The sequence below is a fragment of the Colletotrichum jinshuiense genome, chromosome 3, assembly GCF_051148585.1.
Source record: "Colletotrichum jinshuiense chromosome 3, complete sequence".
Lineage (NCBI taxonomy): Eukaryota > Fungi > Ascomycota > Sordariomycetes > Glomerellales > Glomerellaceae > Colletotrichum > Colletotrichum jinshuiense.
In genome coordinates, this window is record NC_139310.1 from 800,642 (window position 1) to 822,487 (window position 21,846).

Genomic DNA, 21,846 nt, shown 5'->3' on the forward strand with positions numbered 1-21,846 from the left:
GTAGTACACATAGGCCGCAGTGGCTTACAAGCGTGCGGCATTTTGACATGAAAGCACGCAGACTCGCCAATATTGGACATATGCACTCTATCCTTCCTCTGGCCGCCGGGTCCAGAACCTGTACCGGTGGATTTTGTTCCTTCTCCGTGGTGTTTGGGGGAGCGGGGGCGGGGGCGGCACGGTTGAGAGAGACACCGGCAGCACGGCGAATTCACTATTTACCCATATTCGCGTAAAGGCCCCGTGGTCGGCATATTTCCAGCTGCCTTTGCCGATGGTTCGTTCAATCGAAAGCATTACACCGAGGTAGTAGACAATTACCATAACGTAATGATTTTCCGCATGTAAGCATCTCCGAGGCCTTTTCTGCGAAAACTTGTTGATAGGACGGATACACATATGAGCGTGTGGTGATGTTGTTGTTATCGTGAAGGCCACATTAACCGCCCAGCTGTTTTTTTTTTTTTTTCAAAAGTTTCAATACCTCACAATTTATATTGGAATTTCAGAGATGAGCGTTCGAAAGGCACTTGTTGGGAAAGGCCCTGGTGAATACGAAATCAAACACGATGTCCCGATACCCGATATCCAGCCAGACCAGATGCTATGCAAGACCAATGCAGTGGCCCTGAACCCGGCGGACGCGAAGACCATCGATAACTCGCCGAGCCCGGGGATCGGTGGCTACGACTTCTCGGGCACTGTCGTCAAGGTCGGGGGTTCTGTCACAAGGTTTCAAGTCGGTGATCGGGTTTTTGGATTCGTCCACGGCCTCAACTCTGACAACCGCGATTCTGGTGCGTTTGCGGACCACTTAGTTGCAACGGCCGACCTCTGCTGCAAGATTCCCGCATCAATGACATTCAACCAGGCATGCACCATGGCGCTGGCATTCGGAACCGTGGGTTACGCAATGTTTAAGCAACTCGGACTAGCCATGCCTGGCTCAGAAACCGGCGAGAGACCGGAATACGTTCTTGTTGCCGGTGGTAACACAGCGTCAGGCCGGATGGCAATCCAGCTTCTGAAACTGTGAGGATTCTATCCCCAAAAATATCACGTGCGAATAACTCTCGAGTTCACACTGAAACCTCTCGCGTAGATCCGGCATCAAGCCAGTCGTCACTTGCAGCGTCAACGCCAGCGCCACCATGAAGGACCTCGGCGCTGCGGCAACTTTCGACTACCGCTCAAGCACCTGCGGTCGAGAGATCAAGAACTTCACCCACAACACGCTGGTGCACGCTCTCGACTGTGTTACATCCGCCGATACCATGGCCACGTGCTTCGAGGCCATCGGCGCCAAAGGGGGCAAATACATCGGACTCGAGGCCCCGCCGACTCAAGTGAAGTACAGTCGACGAGACGTGACCGTGGATTGGGTTCAAGCCCTGTCGATGTTTGGCAAAGCCGTGAAGCTGGATGGCGTATATGGCAGACCTGCATCGCAGTCGGATCGTCAGTTCGCAGCTCAGCTGTATAGGGCGGCTGAGAGATGGATCGAAGAAGTATTGGTTCGAGGCCCCGAGTTCCAGCTTCGAGAAGGTGGGTTGGAAGGTATTGTAGAAGGAATCGATCAAGTTCGCAAGGGCAAGATTCAAGGCTATAAGTTGGTGTACCCGATAGCTTAGGATACCAAGCACATAGAATAAGTAGCCTAGGCATGAATGGGATAATGGCAGTATTGTTTTTCAATCTTTGCCTAGATTCATGAATTGAATATGAAGCTTCTATTCTTCTTCACCCAGAGTCTTAAAGTAATGACACTGAGTAACCATACTTTTCATATGTCGTAACCATGGAAACTCCCCCACGACTCGAAATTTCATGATGCGAAGTCTGACAGCGGACAGAAACGGCCCCCAGCCAGGCCAACGTAATCCATTGGTGAGGGTTCCCTTTTTTTCTTCCCCCTTGTCACAGCCTCAGCTATCTCAGCCTCCGTAGGAATTCAATAGTTTCCGACAAACTTCTTCTTTCGTCAGCCGCAATTTCCGACCGCAGGGCGCGGCCTTCACACCCTCTCGTCTGCCCGACCCCTGTCTCGACACTGCGCCGCTTAGTCGACTCTGGTGCCTAGTTTGATTCGGACCGGCACGCCTGGAATATGATCAAGACTCCCTCAAATACCCGTCTATATAAAGTAGACTGAATGTGCTTGTGGTAACGCTCATTCCAGGCCAATTCTTTCTCTCCTCGTTCGCGGAACTAAAGCTCGTTCGTATCAACGCCAATTTCTACTCTCTGAGCGCATTCATACACATACACGCACACTCACACACACACAAACAATCACTCCTCAACATGAAGCTCCCTCGCGTCGCATGCGTAGCCGAAGCAGGCGTCAAGATGCTCCTGTTCGCGCGTCGCCGTCAAGACCTCACCCCAACCGAGTTCCACGACTACTACGAAAACACACACATGCCCCTTCTCAGAAACCTCTCGGGTGACGTGTTTCCCTTGTCCCACAACCGGTCTTATGTCATCCGCGACGCGCCCGACTTCTCGGCCACAGTCGTGCTTGGCGAGCAGGCCGACTTCGTATTTGATTCCATGGCCATCTTGACATGGAAGGATAAGGCTCACTTTGATGCCACATTCGCCGTATATGGGGATGACAATGTCGGGAAGAAGATTGCGGAGGACGAGAAGAATTTCATCGAGTGGGGGAAGGCTGTTCTGGCGGCTTGAATTCTATCAAATATCTACCGCTGGTTTACTGTATACTCTCCAGGATTTGTCTTATCGAGTCTGATTCATTGGCATGTATTAACCGTCAACCCTCGTCTGTGACAACATCACGACCAACGCCCCAATCCCTGCTCTGCAGCAACGGGTCCACATCCCATCGTCATTCCTGTCTGATCTATAAGATTCATTTCTTGCTCGAAAATTGCATCTTCACTTCGGGGGTTTCCACCAATAAGTTTCTCCGCATAATTACTGGGGATAATGGAAAAGTACTCCCATTAGATAATACATCAGTTTTCACTTAAGACAAGGTCGGAACTCCTATATCAAGATTCCATTTAAGCATTTTGATGTTGAAGGGTTACATTGAACGAATTGTTTATTATGAGTAGGAGTAGGAACAGATGTCCAACCCTTAGATCCAAGGTCTAAAGGGTCGAGTCCATGTTTTTGCAATGAATCTAGTCAACACTCTGATCCTCTTCAAAGCACAGCATATTGTTCAAATCGGCCGGTCCTCAATCGGCAGTCTCTGGATTCCGAAAACGTCATCCAGCCACGAGAAAACCTTCGTTTGAAATTGAGAAACAGCCCCCACCTTGGCCTGAAGCGAGCCTTGCCCCGGTCCGACTGGATCCCACAATGTTAACCCTTTCTCACTGCCTCTATACTCCGCCAGTTTCTGGTAGGTCAATTGCGTCTCGAGCGCGTAGATTGAATCGCGGGCACCCGTGACCATGACGGGACACTTGATCCTGGCGCAGATGGGTTCTTCGCCTGGCGTCTCCAAAGAGATGCTCCCCAGCTTCCTCAGCGCGTCGATGCATGATTCAGTGCCAAAGACCATGCGCAGGTGGCCAAACTCGAGCTTGTGCTGCATGTTAAAGCCAGAGGCCCACTCCAGCACGGCATCGGCCTGGCCGTCGGACAAGTATTTCAGGAAGAATGGCGATCGCAAGCGGACCTGGGGCCCGAAGTCGTAGAAGCCGTCACAGGAGATGCAGGCTTTGATGCGGGGGTCAGTGGCGCCGCGGAGGGAGAAGTAGGCGCCCATGGCCATGCCCATGATGGCGACTCGGTCAAGATCGATGTTCCACTCGGGATGCTCGTCGACGAGCTTCCAAAGGTAGTCGAGGACGGAGGAAACCACAACTTCCCAGTCCCTGCGAATCGGAGGCTGGCCTGGGCGGCGAAGCACAATTCCTTGTCCGGGGCCATCAAAGGTCATGATCGCGTAGCCTCGGGATGCGGAGCCTGATGCGATGAAGAAGTAGAGTTCTTCTTGTGTGGAGTCGAAGCCGTTGAGAGCGAGAAGTAAGGGAACCTTCTCTCCGCGGGGCTGCTGTCCTCCTCCTCCTCCAGACTTTTGCACTGGCAGGTACATGTATCCGGGAAGTTTGGTGTTCTCGTACGGGATCTCGAACGTTTCGACGGCGTTGTCCATGAGAGCGCACGCACTGCGGAAGTTGGACACTGACTTTTCCATAATGCCCAGAAGCCTAGTGTCATACGGGTTGACATGGAGCATACTATGCAATGAACGCTCTGCGATCAGTCTCGTTCTCTCTCTTGCCCCTGCCGGTCGACTCTCGGCCGACAATTGATCAAAGAAGACATACTATTCACTTGCCCGTCTGTAATTGCACGCCCTCAAGAAAGCCCCTCTGGCCGCTTCCCTATCGCCAACTTTGAGCGCGGTGTCCGCTGCCTCCTCGGCGAACCCTGCCGCCTCCGCCCATGCTTGGTACCAGCTTTCGGGATCGTTCTTCTTGATTTTGGAAGCCGCCTCCAGACACTCACCCACCTCCGCGCCGTGCGTGGGCGCCATCGCCAGCACGCGGACGAATTCGAAGTTGAAGAACTCCCATGGCAGTATGTTGTGTGTCTGCGGCATCGTGAGACAGATAGCGGATATGTTGCAGACGAGGATTACTATGTGTGTGTGTGTGTGTCAACAGTGTAACTAACTGTGCCCTTGCGAAGATGATGGTGGCTGTGCTCCCTAAATCGATTAGACCAGATGCCCCACCGGATGGGTTCTCATTGTCCTTTACTGCCTTCCTGCATGTCAGTCGATAACCACGCGTTGAGTCCTTTCATCACAGACCGGGACAATATCGGTGGATAACGCTCGGTAAACTTAATTACACTACGTGCCCGGCAAGATTCTGGAGACGGTACGATTGTGGGGCCGGTAAGATTGTGGGGCCGGTGAAATTAGAGTCTTATCGAATGTGGACTGGCCGAAACTAACAACGGGTAACGGCGGGGTTAATCTGGGGTTAATCTGGGATGCGGCTTACATGCATTTGGGCGGTCGATCAAGGTGTACCAATAGGAGCCGGAAGCGGTGACATTCGTGCCGATACTAGTGTTATTTGGATGAACTGCGGAATGGTCAGCAATTATTATTCAAGTCGAGCTGGCTGCATGTCTCCAGTAAGTAGATAACGGTTATTTACTTAAAAGATGGTACATGTAACTTTTTATATGCTTTAATCATGTGTTTGTTGTATAATGTAGTAGTTATGCTATGTAAGAGAGAGAGAGAGAAGTGTTACACACTGGATAGGGTCTAATTACATATAAAGTAAAGCGTTAGGAACAATACACCTATATTATTTCCAAATAAGCCCAAAGCAACCATGAAAGTAATTAGATTTATGGAACAAATTAAGATCTCTGGGCACTCGAAGAATAAGCTATTATCTTGATAAAGCTAAATATTGAGGACAGCCTATGGGTATATATGTAACGGCAGGCACAGCCGTACAATTAGCGTACATCGCGGAGGGCAGTCATTACGTACGGTCCTTATAGACAGTGTTGACAGCAGCGCAAGCATGGTTGCTTGCACTAGCGAATCTTTGATCTATCGCCACAGCTAGTAACTGACAGCCGCCGTTACAATAAAGATCTAGAGTAAGAGGAACAAATAGTAAGAAAAAGAAAAGGGGGGGGGGGAGCCTAAAAGGTTATACCAAGGCGGTTAATTCAACACGTTCAATTTAATAGTTAGATGACTTATCTAACTATTCAGAAAACGGGAAGCAATTCTTCTTAGTATATCAGTGTCTTAGCTTAGGTCTACACGTTTCTCTAGCCCTACAAATCCTCAACCATGGTGGTTTTAATCTCGAGGCCTCCAGATATGACTCTGTCCACAAAGTCCGGGCCTAAAACTCCAGCCGTCAGGCATCCGCCCTTGATACCCTTTGGCAGGTTCCGGTCGTACAGCAGTGTAGCTGCCGCTTGAGCCATGAGCAGAGCAGCCAAGGGGTACCCTCCTTCTGTATACCTCAATTCAACGAGGCAGCCTTTGCCACGATTCTTCTCCACAGTGGGGTCGGCCTCAATTAAAGCCGCCGCAGTGAGGGGCACGCTCTTGAGCTGCTCCTCAGACGGTCCGGTGCCTAGGTCCCGTGCAGAACGCAAGACGAGGTTCTTGAACCAGGGATATTGAACCAAGGCCAAAACTTTGAGCACGATGTAGCATTGGACCAAGTTACCAATGGCGCCCGCATATGAACCAGCCTTCTCGTACTCGTTGTACTGGAAGTTGGGCCCCCAGCTGCTCTTGGGCCCGCCGAGAAGACCCCAGGATCTGTTGACGAGGCCCCGAGTTTGATCACCAGCTGGTGAGGAGTTCGTCAGTAATCCAAGCAATGGATTGTTGTGGATTCCTCGGGCCGTCTGGAGGGTATTTGTGTAAGGAATTGGCGTCAAGTACGATGGCTGCCCGGCTGCGGCGAGGACCTTGGGGCCTTCGCTCGCGAACGCGAGCATTGTGCGCATTGTACCGCCGCTCACGTCAGTCCTATATTATATGCTTAATTAGCGTTGGGTGCCAAGAAGCTAATGGCCGCAGCTGTGCATACTCGGCAAAGTCAATCCGCATGCTCATGTTCCCCATCTGCGCCGACCACTTTTGCGAAAGCTCGCGGCAGGCATGAATGGCGACAAGATCCATTGCTGCTGATCTGAATCCGCAAGATTGAATCAGCTGTGTCGTGGGGGGGGAAACGTCAGCTTTCAACTTTTGCTTATGTCGGGTTCATAATCCGAGGCTGTGCCATCACCTACCGCAACGCCATTTTCCTTGGCTTTCTCGTCGAACTTGTCAATCCAATCTCGGCAAATGGTTGGAACCGCGGCGCTACCGATTGAGGTCGTCAGAAATGATCAAATGGGAGAAGCGGGCAACCTGGGTTAGGGTTAGGGGGAGCAACAAACCAGTCCACGTAGTCAGTTCCCTGCTCAACGCACGCCCGTACGATATTCTCTCCATCAACAGCGTAGAGAACAGTGCTGATGCACACCTTGGCTCTGCCAATAACTTCTCCAAGCGTTTGGGTATCATCAGGCGAAACGACTTCGAGCTCTAATTAAGGCGACACAATCAGCATTGACTGACATGACAGCCCCTCTTCAACTAAGCTGACTGGACAATCTCTCACCTGGCTGCACTCTGTCTGGGTACTCCTTTCTCAGCTTGTTTGCCAGCTGCTCGAGGCGCTCCCTTGACCGGCCGGCGACTGCCCATTTGAGATTCGTGGGAAACTGGGCGGCGATGTGGGTACATACCATCGTGCCCGTGAAGCCCGAGCCTCCGACCACGACGATGCCGTATGTCTTTGTGTCCGCCATATTGTGAGTGTATCTGGTCCCGCAGTCTGTGTCGATGGATTGGCACACTCTAGTGGCGGCCCGAAACGAGTCCCTTTTATGGTCGGCGGGTAGCGGACCATTAGGCGAGGACATTAGCGGATAATTGAGAGACAGAGAGGGCGGAGATTTGCGGACTTTTGGCCTCAGGCGGAATCAAGTTCGCCAAGTACGGCACGGATTACCTGCATGCCAAGTCCGCTATGCGAGGGGGTATCTCTCCAACTTTCCAATGCGTAAAACAAGCCAATGAGGGTGTGATATAAACTGTGCTCGTCCTGGGGCACGCGGCGTTCCACTAGCTGCAGACGGATTCGAACTCATCAAGGGTCATATATGGTGGATGAACAGCTATCCCTTGATGAACCTTTTTATATTTTTAAAAGCTACACTTTTACACAAAGCGAATAACTACGCCGGGTTTATTTACAACAAGTTCAAGTCTACCCCATCTCCTCACAAGCAATCCTTATTCCGAGTCAAGGTTCTGATGGCCTGGATATGAGTTTGTAATTGCGGGTGTTTCCCATGAGCTCTGTGCATCATCATCGGTATCACACTGGTTGAGAAACCCGAGGATAAGTCCGATGGGATGGAGAGACTCGTAATTGAGCCTTCAGGGCTCAAACTATCAGGACTGCTGCTCGAGGTAGCATCGTCGGCTATCAATGCCGTAGCGAGGAGCTGTCTCTGGGCGCGGTTCAGCTTTTCGAAGAGGTAGTTAATGAGCTCGACGGTCATGACGGCACGTGCATCGGCCATCCTGTGGTCATCCTCATTGCCGCTGCTGCTGCTAGTTTGAGCATGAGGCTCAAGTTCGCTGTGGAGTGCCGAGCAGGCGTGGACGAATGCGCTGTAGATCTGTTCGCAGACCGAAACTGCTTGCAGCACAAGGCTGATTGATGTCCGCGGGCCGTGATCCACAACAACTTGAAGGTCCTGCTGCTGGTCTTCATTGCTGCTGGTGGGCATGGAGACCTCGTTCGGCTGCTGCTGCTGCTGCCGTACAGTTGCCGCGATGCGCGCGAGAACCTTGAGGACCGATTGTGTCATTGAGAAGAGCTCATCTCTACAAGGAGCCTGGGCATCTATTATGACCCGATAGGCCCTGACGCTCAGTTCTGTCAACTCTCGCATATCCGTCTCCGTTGCATCCCTCGTGCTGCTGCTGTTGTTCTCCGGTCTGGGACTTTCAGAAGGCGGAGCCTGATCCGCCAAGAATCCCAGCCCATGCTCCTCTAAGGTAGCATTAGGTTCAAAGGAAGTCGCTTCTCTAATGTCTTCTCCGTACTCCATCAACTGGTCCATTGCTTGGAAAGAAGCCATCGATCTCACATCCGGCCAGAAAAGATCGTTAGAGGGCTCCAACAGTGCCTGGCCCTCAGGACACGTCGAAGTTCGAGTAGGCCATTTCTGGAGTGGTGCATCGTTGCAGAAGTCCAGGCTCAAACTTGATCCAGAGTTTGACTGCGCGTCTCTGAAGGCAGTATTCGTTTGCAGTGGGTTGTTGGTTGATGGGCGTCCACTACGTCGACGTCCTTTGTCATGTCAATATTCCCAACCTCGGGTAAATTGCGAGCAAAGAAAGCAACAATAAGAGTAGAGGTATAAACCGGCGCGCAACTTACGGTTGTGTATACAACGAGCGTCAGCCCTCGCACAACGCACGCAGCGGGTTGATGGACTGCGGCTGTCTTTTTCGCATCGGACCTTGAGGTAGCGACATCGATCACATGTTTGTCGAAGTGGCATGCCAGTATCTGCATCGACTTCGGACATTGTGTAAATCTGCGCCATCAATTTCTTGAGTAAATTGTCGACAACACACGGGCCGCACGCAATGAAGGGCGGACAGCGTTGTGCAGAATACTACACCTGTATCTTGGTTCGTTCCAGCATCAACCGTATATTTTAAACGCTGAACTCACTGATACCTCGGGAAGCAGGCGGGGATCTCGATAGGTGTCTCTTCGTGAGGTCCCCGGCTGGACTCACGCATTGTTGCACACTCGACATCCAATGGGCTCCTGCCGACCGACCTGCAGAATCGAGATGTGACAGAAATATACATATATATATGAGGGGAACACCTCTTTTGTGTATGGCGCAATTGTGCGATTCTCGATCCGTCGATATTATGCAGTGGATAGGTAGAGGCATTCGCATCAGGGAGCCCAGGATGCAGGCCTATCGATCCTGTGTTATCCTATTGCTCTAGATACAGGGCGTTGCAGGGCAAAACAAGGGTCTGCGTATAAAGAGCGACATAATAATACTACGCTGCAGTCTTACGACCGCAGCAACTTAACAAACAAAAAAGTAAACAGAACGAGCGAGAGCGAGAGTAGAAAATGGACCCCTGCCCTGCTGTTTGTCATGGCTAACATACTGTAGCGGCGAGCTGATGCCGTTGCCAATCCCAGCCAGGCTCAGCTTCACCGTAGCATCCAGCCCCACCCCCACGAATACGGATATGCATGGTAAGACTGAAGCATCCCTTGCGCGTCCTGATTAAGATTCAGCCCCGCTCCAAAGGTTCTTGCCCGGGGCTTTGCCCACATTTAGTCCTTGGAGGAGGTATCTACAATCTCCTTGTTCTCGATGTAAACCCTCTCGTACCCGACCATAATCTCCCCCTTGGTGGAATCAATCCAGTCGGCCTCGACCGCCAGGCCGAGTTCCTTATACTGCGGATCGCTAGTGATGGACAGCATATGTGGGAGATCACGAACCCAATAGGTCAGAACCGCATGTGAGCTGATCACGGTCCAACCCGGGCGGACCTTCTCCACAGTCTGCGTAAGGGCCGCTGATACGTCAGATGGGCAGAAGGTCTGGACCCTCCCCCGCAGATCATCAGCTATAACACGCACTAATGCAAGGGAGCGTCGCCCGACAGGCAGGCAAGGGATAGACACTTACCACCGTGTATCTCATTACCCCGTGTTTCTTGACGAGCTCCGTCCAGGCAGGGTTGATGTTCTCGTGGAAGTGCTTTTCAAACTCCTGGTCAGTCTTACTAGGATCCTTGTAGTGCAAGGCCGAGACCTTGAGGACGTCTCGGGAAGCCATTCTGGGGGGCGGTGCTAAGGCGTAAGCAAATTCTATTCCGATTGAGGAAAAAAGAGTCGAAAGATGGCGTGATTCTGCCTTGGGGGGGATGCCAGAGAAATCCCCTCACTGCCAAGGTGGCATCAAGCTAGGCTTTGTATTTTTTTCCAAACCGTCGCTTGAATGACTGCAAACTACGTATCTGTGTGGACACGGTAAATGAATCGGTGTGTATCACGGAGCAACGGCGGGTTCTCTATTATTCGTCCGACTTGAAGGATTCTTTACACCAACTTCGCCCGGCTTGGTGTTTTGATATTACGCCGCTGCTCCCACATATTCATAATACCTACTCTTTCGGGGCTTCGGATGAGCGCTAGCTTCCGCTAACTGACGGGCCGTCCGGCCCGTCCCCAAGTGTCTCGGTCGTGGACGAACCGATCCAATCAATGACTTGGCCCGGCACGCGAGAAATCATACCGTCGAGGAAAGGCAAGGTCGGGGAGGAACCATGAGAGTGGAAAGGGGTTTTGTCAAATCAAACCACAGGCGCACGGTGTGAATACCTACACTGGAAGTCCTAACGCTACGCATAAGTTTCTACAGAGAAGTATTTTTGCAAAGAAGTATTTTTGCAGAGGAGCGCTACCAAAGCTTCTGCTGGTCTCCAGGAATAGACGAAGATAAACACATAGTCATTAGCCCAAGTATCTTGAAGTAACTCAATATTAATTACGGTTTTAGGCTGGCCTCATTCTCAATAATCATGTCCGCTACCCCGCAAAAACGCTTATCGTTGCCTGACAGTCGATACTTGTAGTCATTATCGTTCCACGGGCGACAGATTTAAACCCCCACGACCGCATAACCCTAACCATTTTCTATCGAGCATAAGACTCGCCACGCTCATAGACTCATCGAAGGACCCCGTCACACTCTTCTCTGTCTGTCTAGCAAAGTCTGCTCCCGCGTCCCAAGCTCAACCTCCACAACCGACCGTTACTACCTTCATCGGGCCGCTCCCGCTTCCAAGCATCAACACCTCGCCGAGCCTCAATCATGTCGATACTGCACCTCGTACCGGTGGTCTCGTCTACCATCACGCTGTGGCTCGCAGTTGACCAGTACTTGTTTCTTGGAATCTTCTTGAACAAAAAGGTCGAGCCGAACACCAAAGACGTCCTTACCCCTTACTGGAACAGGATGATCGACACCGTCGTCCCTGTCATCATCGCGCCCCTCCTCGTCACCATGGCCTCCACCGCCACCATCCTCGCAACCAGCTCCGAGGAGCTCCTCCGCGACAAAGGATCCTTCTCGTGGTACATTGCCAGCACCGCCCTCGCCGCTTCGCATTTCGCCTTTGTGCCGATTATCATGCCCAAGATCAGAGGCTTGCAGAATGGGGGGCTGACGCCTGAACTCCGACGATGGATGCGCGTTCACATTATCCGCAGCTTCACTGTGGATCTGTTCTGTTGGGTCACTTGCATTGTCGCCAGTACCAAGACCTTGTCGGCCCGCGTTTAAGGCTTGGGGCTGAAAGACGGGGGGTTGGAAGACGGGGCTGGAAGACGGGGGCTGAGAGCGGCGGAGTTTCAGGGTGTACAAGTCGGTCGGTATTGCGTCTCATTGGCGCGGGTGGTATGAGAGGTGCAGGAGAGGGAGGGGGTTTGGACAAGGTTTTGGGGGTCTCGGCCCATGCCAAGGTCGTCTTTGTGTCATAATATTTGCTAAATGTCACGCCGTCGGTTGGATGTAATCGCGTCGGTGTGATCTAGTAGGCGGTTATTTGGACGGTGGTAATCAAGTCCGTACCCCGGCCATCCCCCCACCCCCGCCTTTAGCCCAGCGATTTCCTCCCGTTCGGTAGGATCTGAATGCTTGAGACGAAGTATGTATGTGATGTAGGATGCTTATAACCATAATGGAGGCCCCTACATACTACGTTTGCATCAACTGAAGCCTAGTTAGCTGACACACCCCCTTAAGCGATACCATACCATAGTATCCATGAAGCCATTCCCATCGATCCCGTCTTGGATGTCATAGTTACCTTGACCCAGTCCTTATTTGTATCTCAACCATTCTTGAATTCCCAATAACACCTCCTTCGCCTGCTGATGAAGAAAGGGGTCGTTATAGTGCCTGCAGAGTGTCTCGGGCTTCCTAGAAGATGGCTTATGCAGTGCAAATTATGCCTAAGCCGAACAAAGCACTTTCTGGCACTTCTCCTGGCTTACTGAAGCCTGAAAGGCGTCGCAAAGTGGAAGTAATCTTGTTACATGTAGTTTTGAATCAAAGAGTCATATTCTATATTCGTCGTAGTCTCAAGGTTTGAATCTTCTTCTTGCTTGTTTTCTGTAGTCTTGGAGATATACTTTTCTCTAATCTTTATGTTCTCTCAAACTCCTCATGAGGTTGTTGGCCTCAGAGTTGTCTTGTTGACCTTGGGCTCGTTAATACAGGTTTCAAAGCATGTTTGCTTAGAGAAGCCACTACTGGCATCGAATAGAAGGGTTTAAGGCTTGTCAAGTCACAGAGATTACGAGTAATATTGTAAGATTTGTGAGGTAGGAACTGTGAGTCTGTGCTATGTCGTGCCTAATAGCTTTCTGTTCGTGCCCTGACTTTAGCATTCTCTTGCAGCTAGGATCGAGACGATCGTCATCTCAGTCACTACTTTTCTCTAGATGTCCTGGACTGAAGGCGCGCCCACTGAGAGATAATCTGTTTGCTGGGCCTTGGATCTTCACATCGGCTGAAGCCACGTCGATCGAAATTCAGCTTATCAGGTCTAAAGCATCTAAAGCCCTCTAATGTCGCAAAGAGCTGACCTGTAATTACATCACATGCAAGTACGGCTAATACCATAATATTTAAATAGTAATAAAGGTAAATAACCTTATAGTAGAGAAACAGGTTTATAAAACATCAGACTATAGGACATAGATAATGTAACACAAGACGCTGAGTTAAGTAAAGGGGGGCTTTTGGGTCGTCCTAATATGTTATACGCTAAATTTACAAAAACTCTCCTATTAAATACGCAGTGTTACTGCTTATACGTGCTACATAAATATCGTCCTCTAGACCAATAGCTAAAGGGCTTCCTATGTCAAGTTTCTACAGTCTTACGCCTGCAGGCCATTGGTACCAGCTTACAGCCCCACCGTTTCTTGACTAGTGGTTGATGGACGATGCACAACGCTGTGTTGGATCTTATATATAGAGCCCCCTCTTCCGCTCCATCATATGTGCCTGCGCAAAAGAGCAGAAGGTTGTTCGCTCCAAATCAAACCCCTAATACTTCATCAGCTTGGTATCGTTTGTCGTCATTATGCAGCCAATTCGCGTGTGGATGGCTGGTGAGTACTCAGAACTGCCATGTCCCGCCACGGACTCATGACTAATTGTCTTCTAGGTCCCAAGGAGTCGGCCGGCCCGAACCCATGGAAGGTATATCATAAGGTTCAATTATAACTTATTGTGCTAAGCATACTGTTTCGCTCAGGTCATCTTCATCCTGGAAGAGCTGGGCCTTCCATATGAGCTTAAAGTGGTACATGCTAGCACCGTCAAGTTGCCTCCTTTGACTGATCTCAACCCCAATGGTCGAGTTCCAGGTGCGTCCCAATATTCTCGTGACTGTATTGGGGTTGAAGAAGCTAATATTTAGATAGTTATTGAGGATCCCAACCGGGATCTCGTCCTTTGGGAATCCGGTGCTGTGATTACCTACCTCGTTCAAGAGTACGACAAGGACCACACCTTGACATACGCTGGGGGAAATGAGATTCACCATCTGAATCAATGGCTCTATTTCCAAACCAGTGGTCAAGGTCCTTACTACGGCCAAGCTGCATGGTATGTTATGACCCCTCACCTGATGTTGCCTCAGCTCCTTTACAAACGATGATTCTTTAGGTTTAAGATACACCATCCTGAGCATGTTCAATCTGCAATTGACCGGTATGTGAATGAGATCCAGCGTGTTCTGGGAGTTTTGAATAGGTCTCTTGAGGGTAAGGAGTGGCTTGTTGGCGACAAGATGACGTTTGCCGATATGGCCTTTGTGCCCTACAACAGCCTCCTACACCTCGTTTCGGGTTGTCAGCCAGACGAAGCTTTGAAGGACTATCCTAATGTTGATGCTTGGCATAAACGCATGTCGTCGAGAGACTCCTGGAAGAAAGTTCAGGAGTTAAAGAGCACTCTCGAGGTCAACATGTAAACTTCTTGATGCTAGCCAGCGTGTATTAGAGTCGAAATCAATATGTGTAATCGAAGCTAAATATGTCTTGTACTGCGTTATTCAACACCTCAGTTCTTATTTACAAGTAGTGTTACTTCTTTGATCTAGCTTGCCAGGACGAATCTAAGCTAATATAAGAAGGGAAGTATATTGTTCTTGTTGGGTTACTCAGCCAGAATACGGGCAGGCGGTTAGGTCGCGGGAAGCGGCAGCAGTCGGGCCTGGAGACTCTACCTCCAGGCTGCCAACGGCGATATCTTCAACTGCTGCTTCCATTGCCTACCTTTTTTTCTAAACACAAGAATAGAGTGCCAGTTTTGCTTTTTTGTTTACATTAATTAACCACCTCTACAGGTATCCTGTAATACCAACACTTATCAGTGGTTATCTTTACAGTTACCAGTAGATACTACAGATCAGTAAGGTTCAGTATAAGAGACGGCAATATTGAAACCAGTAGCTGAACCTGTTCACTTAAGATATAGGCGTTGTATATCAAACAAACTATGCTAATAAAGCTATCACAACTTTCATTTAGTCTGTTCCGCCCGGTCTGCCTAAGTAATCCCGTGATACCTTCAGATCACTAGATGAAACAGGCCATATAGAGTCTAACTACGTAGCAGAGCATCCATCGTGTAGATCTTCCTTCCATCTTCACCTTCTTCATCTTCATCTTCTCCTTCCCACCTCTCTTGCAGCAGCGAAGTCTTTGCTTTCACCACCTATAAGCTCTTACCGCCAGGACGGGTTCTACTTGCTTACGTTCACCAGCTTCCACAGTAACTAACAACAAATGTAGGAATACAAACTATAATTAAGCAGCCTCACAAGTTGTGCCTGAGGAATTCTACAAGGCTGCTAGGAGCTCTATCCCGCTCCTTCTCCCTTTCATACTTATACTTTAACGTCGACTTTATCTTCTACTTGACCTCCTACTTCCACTTCCACCTTCAACATTCAACCTTCCACATCATTACAAGACCACCTTCTACAACCTAAATGAAGGAACTTCCAGATAAACAGCGGTATATCGTCTAATAAATGAATACGCCTCTAACGATGCGATGCAGCTAAGGTGCAACGCTCGCGTTTAATGCGTTGTTGGCTTACCTATCTATTAGACTGAATATATAATTGTTAAGACGGCCTCCTCGTCCTTCTCTTTACTGCTTACCAAATATCCAGGCTTGGCACCCATGCATCTGATCTGGGATTCTAGCAACAGACAACAGCCAATTCAGATCCAACGGTGAAATCACCGATTGGCAGCGCCACAATGCGGAGAAAATAGCACCACACCGACAGCGCGTTGTCGATCGGCGCGGTCGTCCAAGCCTTTAAAGCCCACTAAAACAGGCACTGGACCACGCCCTGGAATGGGTCCTTCCAATGATAAGTGCCGAGGCAGTGCTGGAAGGGCCACAAAACCGACGGGAACCACATCGCTGCGTGGCCCACGCAGCTAGCCGACTTGGCGAACAGCGATTTCATAACCCAAAGAGGTATCGATGTCGTCACCATTCATTCTTGCTCTACTATAGCAAATTACTCGCTTCCAACAGTTATGGGAACTTTTCCTGGTTTAACAAATGGCTTCGGACCTCGGACAGTTGAGTTTTGCGAGCGAAGCATTGGCGCGCTCATGATTACATGAAAGACACTGCCACAGGAAGGGTCCATGGTGGGCAGCGGTTTGGATAAAAGGGACAATTAATGTTGTAATCAGACGAACCCACGATGGCATCAGTTCAGGCTTCGCGACCAATTGAGACGAACTTTTAAAATTTCTGCGACTTCAGGCGTGCTACTGGAAGTTATTAGACTTGCTCCAAAGCTGGAAAGGTGCCAACTCGTTCAGCGGACGTAATACCTAATTATACCCAAGAGACCATCACGATGAGATCCTCCGCCCTGTCCACCCTACTATCCTGCGCCGCCGTTGCGACAGCGGCCGCGACAACAAACGAAACCTCACCCGAGCCGTCCATCCCGAACGTCGTGCAGTCCACTTGGGACGGGAAATGCTTCTACCCCACCCCGGACGCAGCCTTCGATCTCGAGTCTTACCTCGGCCGTTGGTACCAGGTCGCTGGCACCGTCGCGCCCTTCACCGCCGGCTGCAAATGCATATTTGCGCAGTACTCTCTGAATGTGAGCATAGGCCAACCGCGATATCGAGCCCCAAGTCGCGGGCTAGCGGAAAACAAATGCTAATACTCCCCAGGACAATGGCACTGTGAAGGTGAACAACACCTGCGAGGCCGGAGACCGCGCCATCAACATCCTCGGCACCGCCGCGCCCGCCGACCCGTCGTACGGGGCCAAGGGTGTTCTTCGCGTCCAGTTCCCTGGGCAGCCCGGACCCGACTGCGCCGGCCCGAACTACATTGTCCAAGGTTTGTCTGCTTCGGCGGAGGGGGTGCTGGGAGACCACCCACTCTTGTGCGCAATGGTCGCTAATCATGGTTTCTCACAGACTACACCCCAGACTTTGCGCTCGTACAATCCAACAACTTCACGACGCTTTTCGTACTCAGCCGCCAGCAGAACCCGGAGGATGCCGTCCTTGATGTAAGCCTTTTTCTCAGACCACACGCCCTTTCCTTGCAAACATCTTCGTCAGAGGGTATATCGATCTAACTCATTTCTAGGCCTGGATCGCGCGTGCCGGCCAGCTCGGCTCGAACCTCGACGATGTTGTCAAGACGGATCAGACCGGTTGCCAATTCACCTGAGACATGGGAAACTCGCGACATTCTTTACTGGCTGTAACTGTGGAAGAAGAATCCGTGCCTGGCGCTTGATCAGGAGCGGACGAATTAGACCGAGACATGAACAGGAGGGCCTAGAACGGCCATCCATACATGCCCCATAGAAAAGACATGAAATTCTAAAATGCCATGATGGATGGTGTGGAACGGTGACATGCGGTGACATGCGGTGACATTTGCGGAGGTGGTGTGGTGACTTGATGGGCTCGGACCACCAAAACTGAAGCAAACAGCTATCGGAGCTGTACAGAGCCATTACATTATTGGCCAATGGACATTGGGGAGTTTGAACCTAACAGCTAAGCTAAGCTAAGCTTATTGCTTTTTGACTTTTCATCGTGATAGCCGTGCCTCCAAGAAGCTTCCTAGCCGCTTATGCAAGGGGTTTCTATGACGACAGTACCCCGCCCGAGACATCATGACGAATTGGCTGCGTGCAGAGTGCGTATGTGTGAACAGACCTGTGGGCACCAATTTGTGCGTGGGGATGGGCATAAGGTCAACTGGGGGGAGGAGGGAGCTCAATTAGCTTTGCCTCAAATAGCCATTTGTCCCTCCCGCAAGGGATGCCATGCTTGTGATTGCTTCCTGTCGCATTGAATCTGTCACGTAGCTATTCGTCAACTCTAGCAACATTTGCAAACCACCCACTGTCGCAAATACCATCCTAACGTCAAAATTCTTGCCCAGCAACAGCCAAAATGGTCAAGGCTCAGGAAGAGGTCATCTCCGAGTTCAATGAGTACGTCAACATGACGGCCGAGGAGCTCGAGGCTTGGCTCAAGTCGGACGACTCCAACAGCGCCGGCTGGCCCAAGGACGACGCCGAGGGCGGGGGTGAGACGGTCGGGCACGACAGCGGGCGGAAGATTGTGGAGATTCTCCAAGCAAACCCCGAGAAGAAGGAGGATGAATACACGGATGAGCAGGTTGAGCACATGCGCAAGGTTGTGGCGTATTGGTGAGCAGACATTTGTCCCTTCACCGTGCAGTGGAAGTCGCACGTGCTAATGAGTGGCCCAGTAAGCGGCACCTTGCACAGGAGTCCAAGGGAAATAACGACAAGTCACCGGAGGAGGTAAAGAAGACCAAGTCGTATGCCTCGTTGAAGAATTGGGGACACGATTTCCTAAAGGCTCAGGGAAAGACTGCCGGTGCCGAGAAGAAACATAACGGGCATTCATCCAAAAAGGATATCGGCAACGAGGAAGATGCGGAGGCCAACGAGTCTCAGGAAAAGAATGGGTCTAGCAAGGACGAAGTGAACGAGGAGGAAGAAATCGATGAAGTTGGTGATGGCGAGGAAGAAGAGGAAGAAGAGGAAGAGGTCGAGGAGAAGACTGGCGACAAGCGAAAGAATGCCGACAAAGAAAATGGATCCAATAAGAAGAGACAGACTCGCCAGAGCGAGGGCAGCACGACCAAAAAGACAGGAGAGAACGCCGGCGGCGCTTCTGATCAAGAGGAAAACGGCAACGAGGATATGGAAGAGGATGACGAGGATGGCGGCGACAAGGAGAACGGCGGCGGTAAGGAGATTAAGAACGGTCCCAAGGAGGGTGACACTGTCAGCTGGAACTGGGGCAATGGCCACCCTGAGGGCAAGGTGCTTGAGGTCAAGGGCGAAAAGTGAGTGATGAACGGATGGGATGCGAAAACCGCGACCAAAACTGACGGGGATTCTTCTAGGACAACTATCGAAACGAAGCGCGGGAATGAAGTGACTCGCGATGGAAACCCCGACGATCCGGCAGTGGTGCTGGATACTGGCAAGTCAAAGGTGATCAAGTCCAACCATGAGTTGAATGAATCATAAGAGCAGCAGGATGTGTTCTGTATTAATAGGCGTCATCGCGATTCTCTCTGCAGTCTGTAACAAAATTTAGGTGGTTCACATTGCCATGAAATCTGACCAGACACTCTCTGATTGACTTGAACTGAACCTCGTTTGTTTCATTATTCATCTAAGGATTTCTACTTTTACATTTACAAACTACTCTACTGTTGTATATTTTGTTGAAAACAAACCAATTACAATTCCTCAACCTCCTGGGCTGCATCAGCGCCAGGGGCAGACTTTTGAAACTTGGTGATGGGATCCTTCTTTGCATCCTTAACCTCATTCCAGAATTTCTCGCCGTTCTCCTTGTCATCCTTGAACAGGTGGTCGATGACGAGCTTCTTGGGCGTCTCGCCCATCCACTGGAACAGTGAGAAGTCACGGAACTCGTCGGCCCTGAAAATCTCGAGCATCTCAATTGGCTCGTCGCCAATGTTCTCAACGAAGTGGCCCATGTTCTTGGGCACGATGCCAACGTCGCCGGGGACGTAATCAAAAGTGCGCGCAGTACCCTCAGCAGCGAAGATGGTAATACGAGCGCGCCCGCGGATGAAGAAAGACCACTCGTCGGCGTTGGGGTGCCAGTGCATCTCGCGCAGGGCGCCGGGCTGGATGATGAGGTGGGCAGCGGCCACCGTCTTGGAGATGGGGAAGTTCCTGGAGTCGGTGATGCGCACCTCGCCGCCCGACGTCTGCTCAGGCTCCTGGGCGAGCATCTTGTGGGTGAAGTTGAACCTGGACTTCTTGGCGTGCTTGCCCGTTGGCCGCTCCGATTCGATGGAGCCTGGGAGCGTGCCCTGAAAGATGTACTTTTCGCTCTCCGGGAGATGTTTGAACACCTCCGGCTCCAGGTGAAAGTTTTCTGCGACGACGCTCTTTGGGGTATGAGCTGCACAGGGAGCGTGTTAGTCGATGTAGCGCACTTCAACGGTGTGACAGTGACCGGGGATGATTGCAAGACGCTGTAAAACAAGAATGTTGCTCCAACAGCGCTGCAGGAAACAGGCAAGGAATATGAGCGAGAGAAAAGAGTGCAACCACTTACCAAGCCAGTCGGACAGGATGAAGGTCGACTCCTCAGAAAATCTGCCGTCGTCGAAAATGAGGAGGAACTCGGTGCCATTGGGACTCAATCCCTGAAGCGAATGAGGGATACCAGACGGGAAATACCAGAGGTCTCCCTTCTCGAGGTCCTCGATGAAGTTACCGCCCTCGTAGTCGAGTGCCGTCACGCGAACCTTGCCATCCAACACGTACGCCCACTCGGCCTCCTTATGCCAGTGAAGCTCGCGGATGACGCCCTCGCCGAGTCGCATGTTGACGCCCGCCAGTTCGATGCTGGTGGACAGCTCGCGGACTGTTGTTTGGCGGGTCCAGCCACCTTCCTACAATGCGAGACAGGGTGTTAGTCGGGGCATCATCTCAGAGCTGCAGCCGCCATCTGCGAGCTCAATTGAACCAGGGAAATGCCAATTGGCATCGTAGCTTCAGTCACTCACCTCAATTCTAATATGCGAGTCCGCGAAACTCCATCGCATGTTGGGCATATTGCCCTTGTCAGTCGAAGGCGGGCGCACCAGGTCCGGGTTCTGGCGCGAGCGCTCGCTGTTCCAGGGCCCCAGGACCGACGCGCCCAGGCCGTTGCGGTAGGGGAGCGGGTCAAGCCCTTCCCCTACCGAGTCGACGGCGCCGTCATTGGGGTCCTTGAAGCCCGGTGTGTACGGGTTGCTGTTACTCTTCTTGCGATAGCTCGCGGGAATGTCCATGCCCCGGAGAAGTCGCTCGCGCGGGCTGTCATAGTGCGGCGCCGCGGAGCACAGCTCGCTAATGGACGCCCAGAGGAAAAGCAGCTTGGCTGCGGAGGGTTGGGTGAGCTGCATGCTGGGCCAAGGCTTAGGAAATGCGACGATGGGCTGGCTGGGGTGGATGATCTCTGTTGCCAAGAACAGACTCGAAGCAGGTACGGAAAGAAAGCTCTCTCCTGTGGCGGATGATGGAAATGAATTGGAAAGTGTACGGCAAAGGGCACAGCAACTTTGCAGCGCTGGGGGAAATGATACGATTTTATACTCCCTTTCTTGACCTCATCATCCGTCCTATCCATGCCGCGCCCTCACTCCCTCGGCCTCGCCATGTCGCAATCCACGTCGAGGTACGTAAACACGGGGCTTACAAAGGTCGACCTCGTAGTCATCAGCGCATCACCTCACCGGCGCGTCGCTGCAGGCCGACACACACCATCAGCCACATAGCCAACCAGCCAGCCCAGCGATGCACATGCCGAACCCCCGAGCTCCAAGCTCCCCCGCAGCTGTAACGACTATGGCAGGGGTAGCAGCTTCAACAAGACACGAGCTAGCTGTACAACGTGCCAGCGTACATGGTACCTATAGCTCATCCTCACTGGCTGAAACGCGGCAGAGGGTGAGCGCAGGATTCCCATGCTGCGGGGGTGAACCAGTCAGAGTTCCTCCCCAGCGATAGCCGGCCAGGGGAACGGGAACGATGGGCACGATGGGAACAAGGGGGGCATGGAGGGGCATGAGTAACCTACGCTCTGAGGCGCCCTA

The 21,846-nt window shown here is 51.4% G+C and overlaps 10 protein-coding genes across 10 annotated transcripts; 5 read left to right on the forward strand and 5 right to left on the reverse strand.

Moving 5' to 3' along the window:
* Window positions 1-511: 511 nt before the first annotated feature.
* On the forward strand, window positions 512-2,691 carry EsH8_III_000227 (uncharacterized protein; the record flags this gene model as incomplete). Its single annotated transcript, XM_083261952.1, has 3 exons — window positions 512-999; window positions 1,103-1,545; window positions 2,333-2,691. 3 exons carry the CDS (start codon window positions 512-514, stop codon window positions 2,689-2,691), a joined length of 1,290 nt encoding a protein of 429 aa, XP_083122439.1.
* Window positions 2,692-3,193: 502 nt separating this feature from the next.
* On the reverse strand, window positions 3,194-4,585 carry EsH8_III_000228 (alpha/beta hydrolase family protein; the record flags this gene model as incomplete). Its single annotated transcript, XM_083261953.1, has 2 exons — window positions 3,194-4,236; window positions 4,318-4,585. The coding sequence occupies 2 exons, from the start codon at window positions 4,583-4,585 to the stop codon at window positions 3,194-3,196; spliced, it is 1,311 nt and encodes a 436-aa protein (XP_083122440.1).
* A 1,211-nt stretch (window positions 4,586-5,796) lies between these two features.
* EsH8_III_000229 (uncharacterized protein) lies at window positions 5,797-7,338 on the reverse strand (the record flags this gene model as incomplete). The annotated part of the gene is made up of 5 exons (XM_083261954.1): window positions 5,797-6,508; window positions 6,570-6,694; window positions 6,775-6,847; window positions 6,925-7,072; window positions 7,149-7,338. 5 exons carry the CDS (start codon window positions 7,336-7,338, stop codon window positions 5,797-5,799), a joined length of 1,248 nt encoding a protein of 415 aa, XP_083122441.1.
* A 474-nt stretch (window positions 7,339-7,812) lies between these two features.
* Window positions 7,813-9,135, reverse strand: EsH8_III_000230 (Zn(II)2Cys6 transcription factor domain-containing protein; the record flags this gene model as incomplete). Its single annotated transcript, XM_083261955.1, has 2 exons — window positions 7,813-8,894; window positions 8,985-9,135. The coding sequence occupies 2 exons, from the start codon at window positions 9,133-9,135 to the stop codon at window positions 7,813-7,815; spliced, it is 1,233 nt and encodes a 410-aa protein (XP_083122442.1).
* A 782-nt stretch (window positions 9,136-9,917) lies between these two features.
* On the reverse strand, window positions 9,918-10,428 carry EsH8_III_000231 (uncharacterized protein; the record flags this gene model as incomplete). The annotated part of the gene is made up of 2 exons (XM_083261956.1): window positions 9,918-10,190; window positions 10,279-10,428. 2 exons carry the CDS (start codon window positions 10,426-10,428, stop codon window positions 9,918-9,920), a joined length of 423 nt encoding a protein of 140 aa, XP_083122443.1.
* Window positions 10,429-11,466: 1,038 nt separating this feature from the next.
* EsH8_III_000232 (uncharacterized protein) lies at window positions 11,467-11,937 on the forward strand (the record flags this gene model as incomplete). The annotated part of the gene is made up of 1 exon (XM_083261957.1): window positions 11,467-11,937. One exon carries the CDS (start codon window positions 11,467-11,469, stop codon window positions 11,935-11,937), a length of 471 nt encoding a protein of 156 aa, XP_083122444.1.
* Window positions 11,938-13,747: 1,810 nt separating this feature from the next.
* On the forward strand, window positions 13,748-14,641 carry EsH8_III_000233 (uncharacterized protein; the record flags this gene model as incomplete). The annotated part of the gene is made up of 5 exons (XM_083261958.1): window positions 13,748-13,775; window positions 13,832-13,866; window positions 13,922-14,033; window positions 14,091-14,274; window positions 14,335-14,641. 5 exons carry the CDS (start codon window positions 13,748-13,750, stop codon window positions 14,639-14,641), a joined length of 666 nt encoding a protein of 221 aa, XP_083122445.1.
* Window positions 14,642-16,561: 1,920 nt separating this feature from the next.
* Window positions 16,562-17,400, forward strand: EsH8_III_000234 (lipocalin family protein; the record flags this gene model as incomplete). The annotated part of the gene is made up of 4 exons (XM_083261959.1): window positions 16,562-16,816; window positions 16,890-17,061; window positions 17,142-17,236; window positions 17,317-17,400. The coding sequence occupies 4 exons, from the start codon at window positions 16,562-16,564 to the stop codon at window positions 17,398-17,400; spliced, it is 606 nt and encodes a 201-aa protein (XP_083122446.1).
* Window positions 17,401-18,137: 737 nt separating this feature from the next.
* On the forward strand, window positions 18,138-19,252 carry EsH8_III_000235 (uncharacterized protein; the record flags this gene model as incomplete). Its single annotated transcript, XM_083261960.1, has 3 exons — window positions 18,138-18,397; window positions 18,460-19,065; window positions 19,126-19,252. The coding sequence occupies 3 exons, from the start codon at window positions 18,138-18,140 to the stop codon at window positions 19,250-19,252; spliced, it is 993 nt and encodes a 330-aa protein (XP_083122447.1).
* A 215-nt stretch (window positions 19,253-19,467) lies between these two features.
* EsH8_III_000236 (oxalate decarboxylase family bicupin) lies at window positions 19,468-21,156 on the reverse strand (the record flags this gene model as incomplete). The annotated part of the gene is made up of 3 exons (XM_083261961.1): window positions 19,468-20,165; window positions 20,322-20,661; window positions 20,776-21,156. 3 exons carry the CDS (start codon window positions 21,154-21,156, stop codon window positions 19,468-19,470), a joined length of 1,419 nt encoding a protein of 472 aa, XP_083122448.1.
* Between the last annotated feature and the right edge of the window lie 690 nt (window positions 21,157-21,846).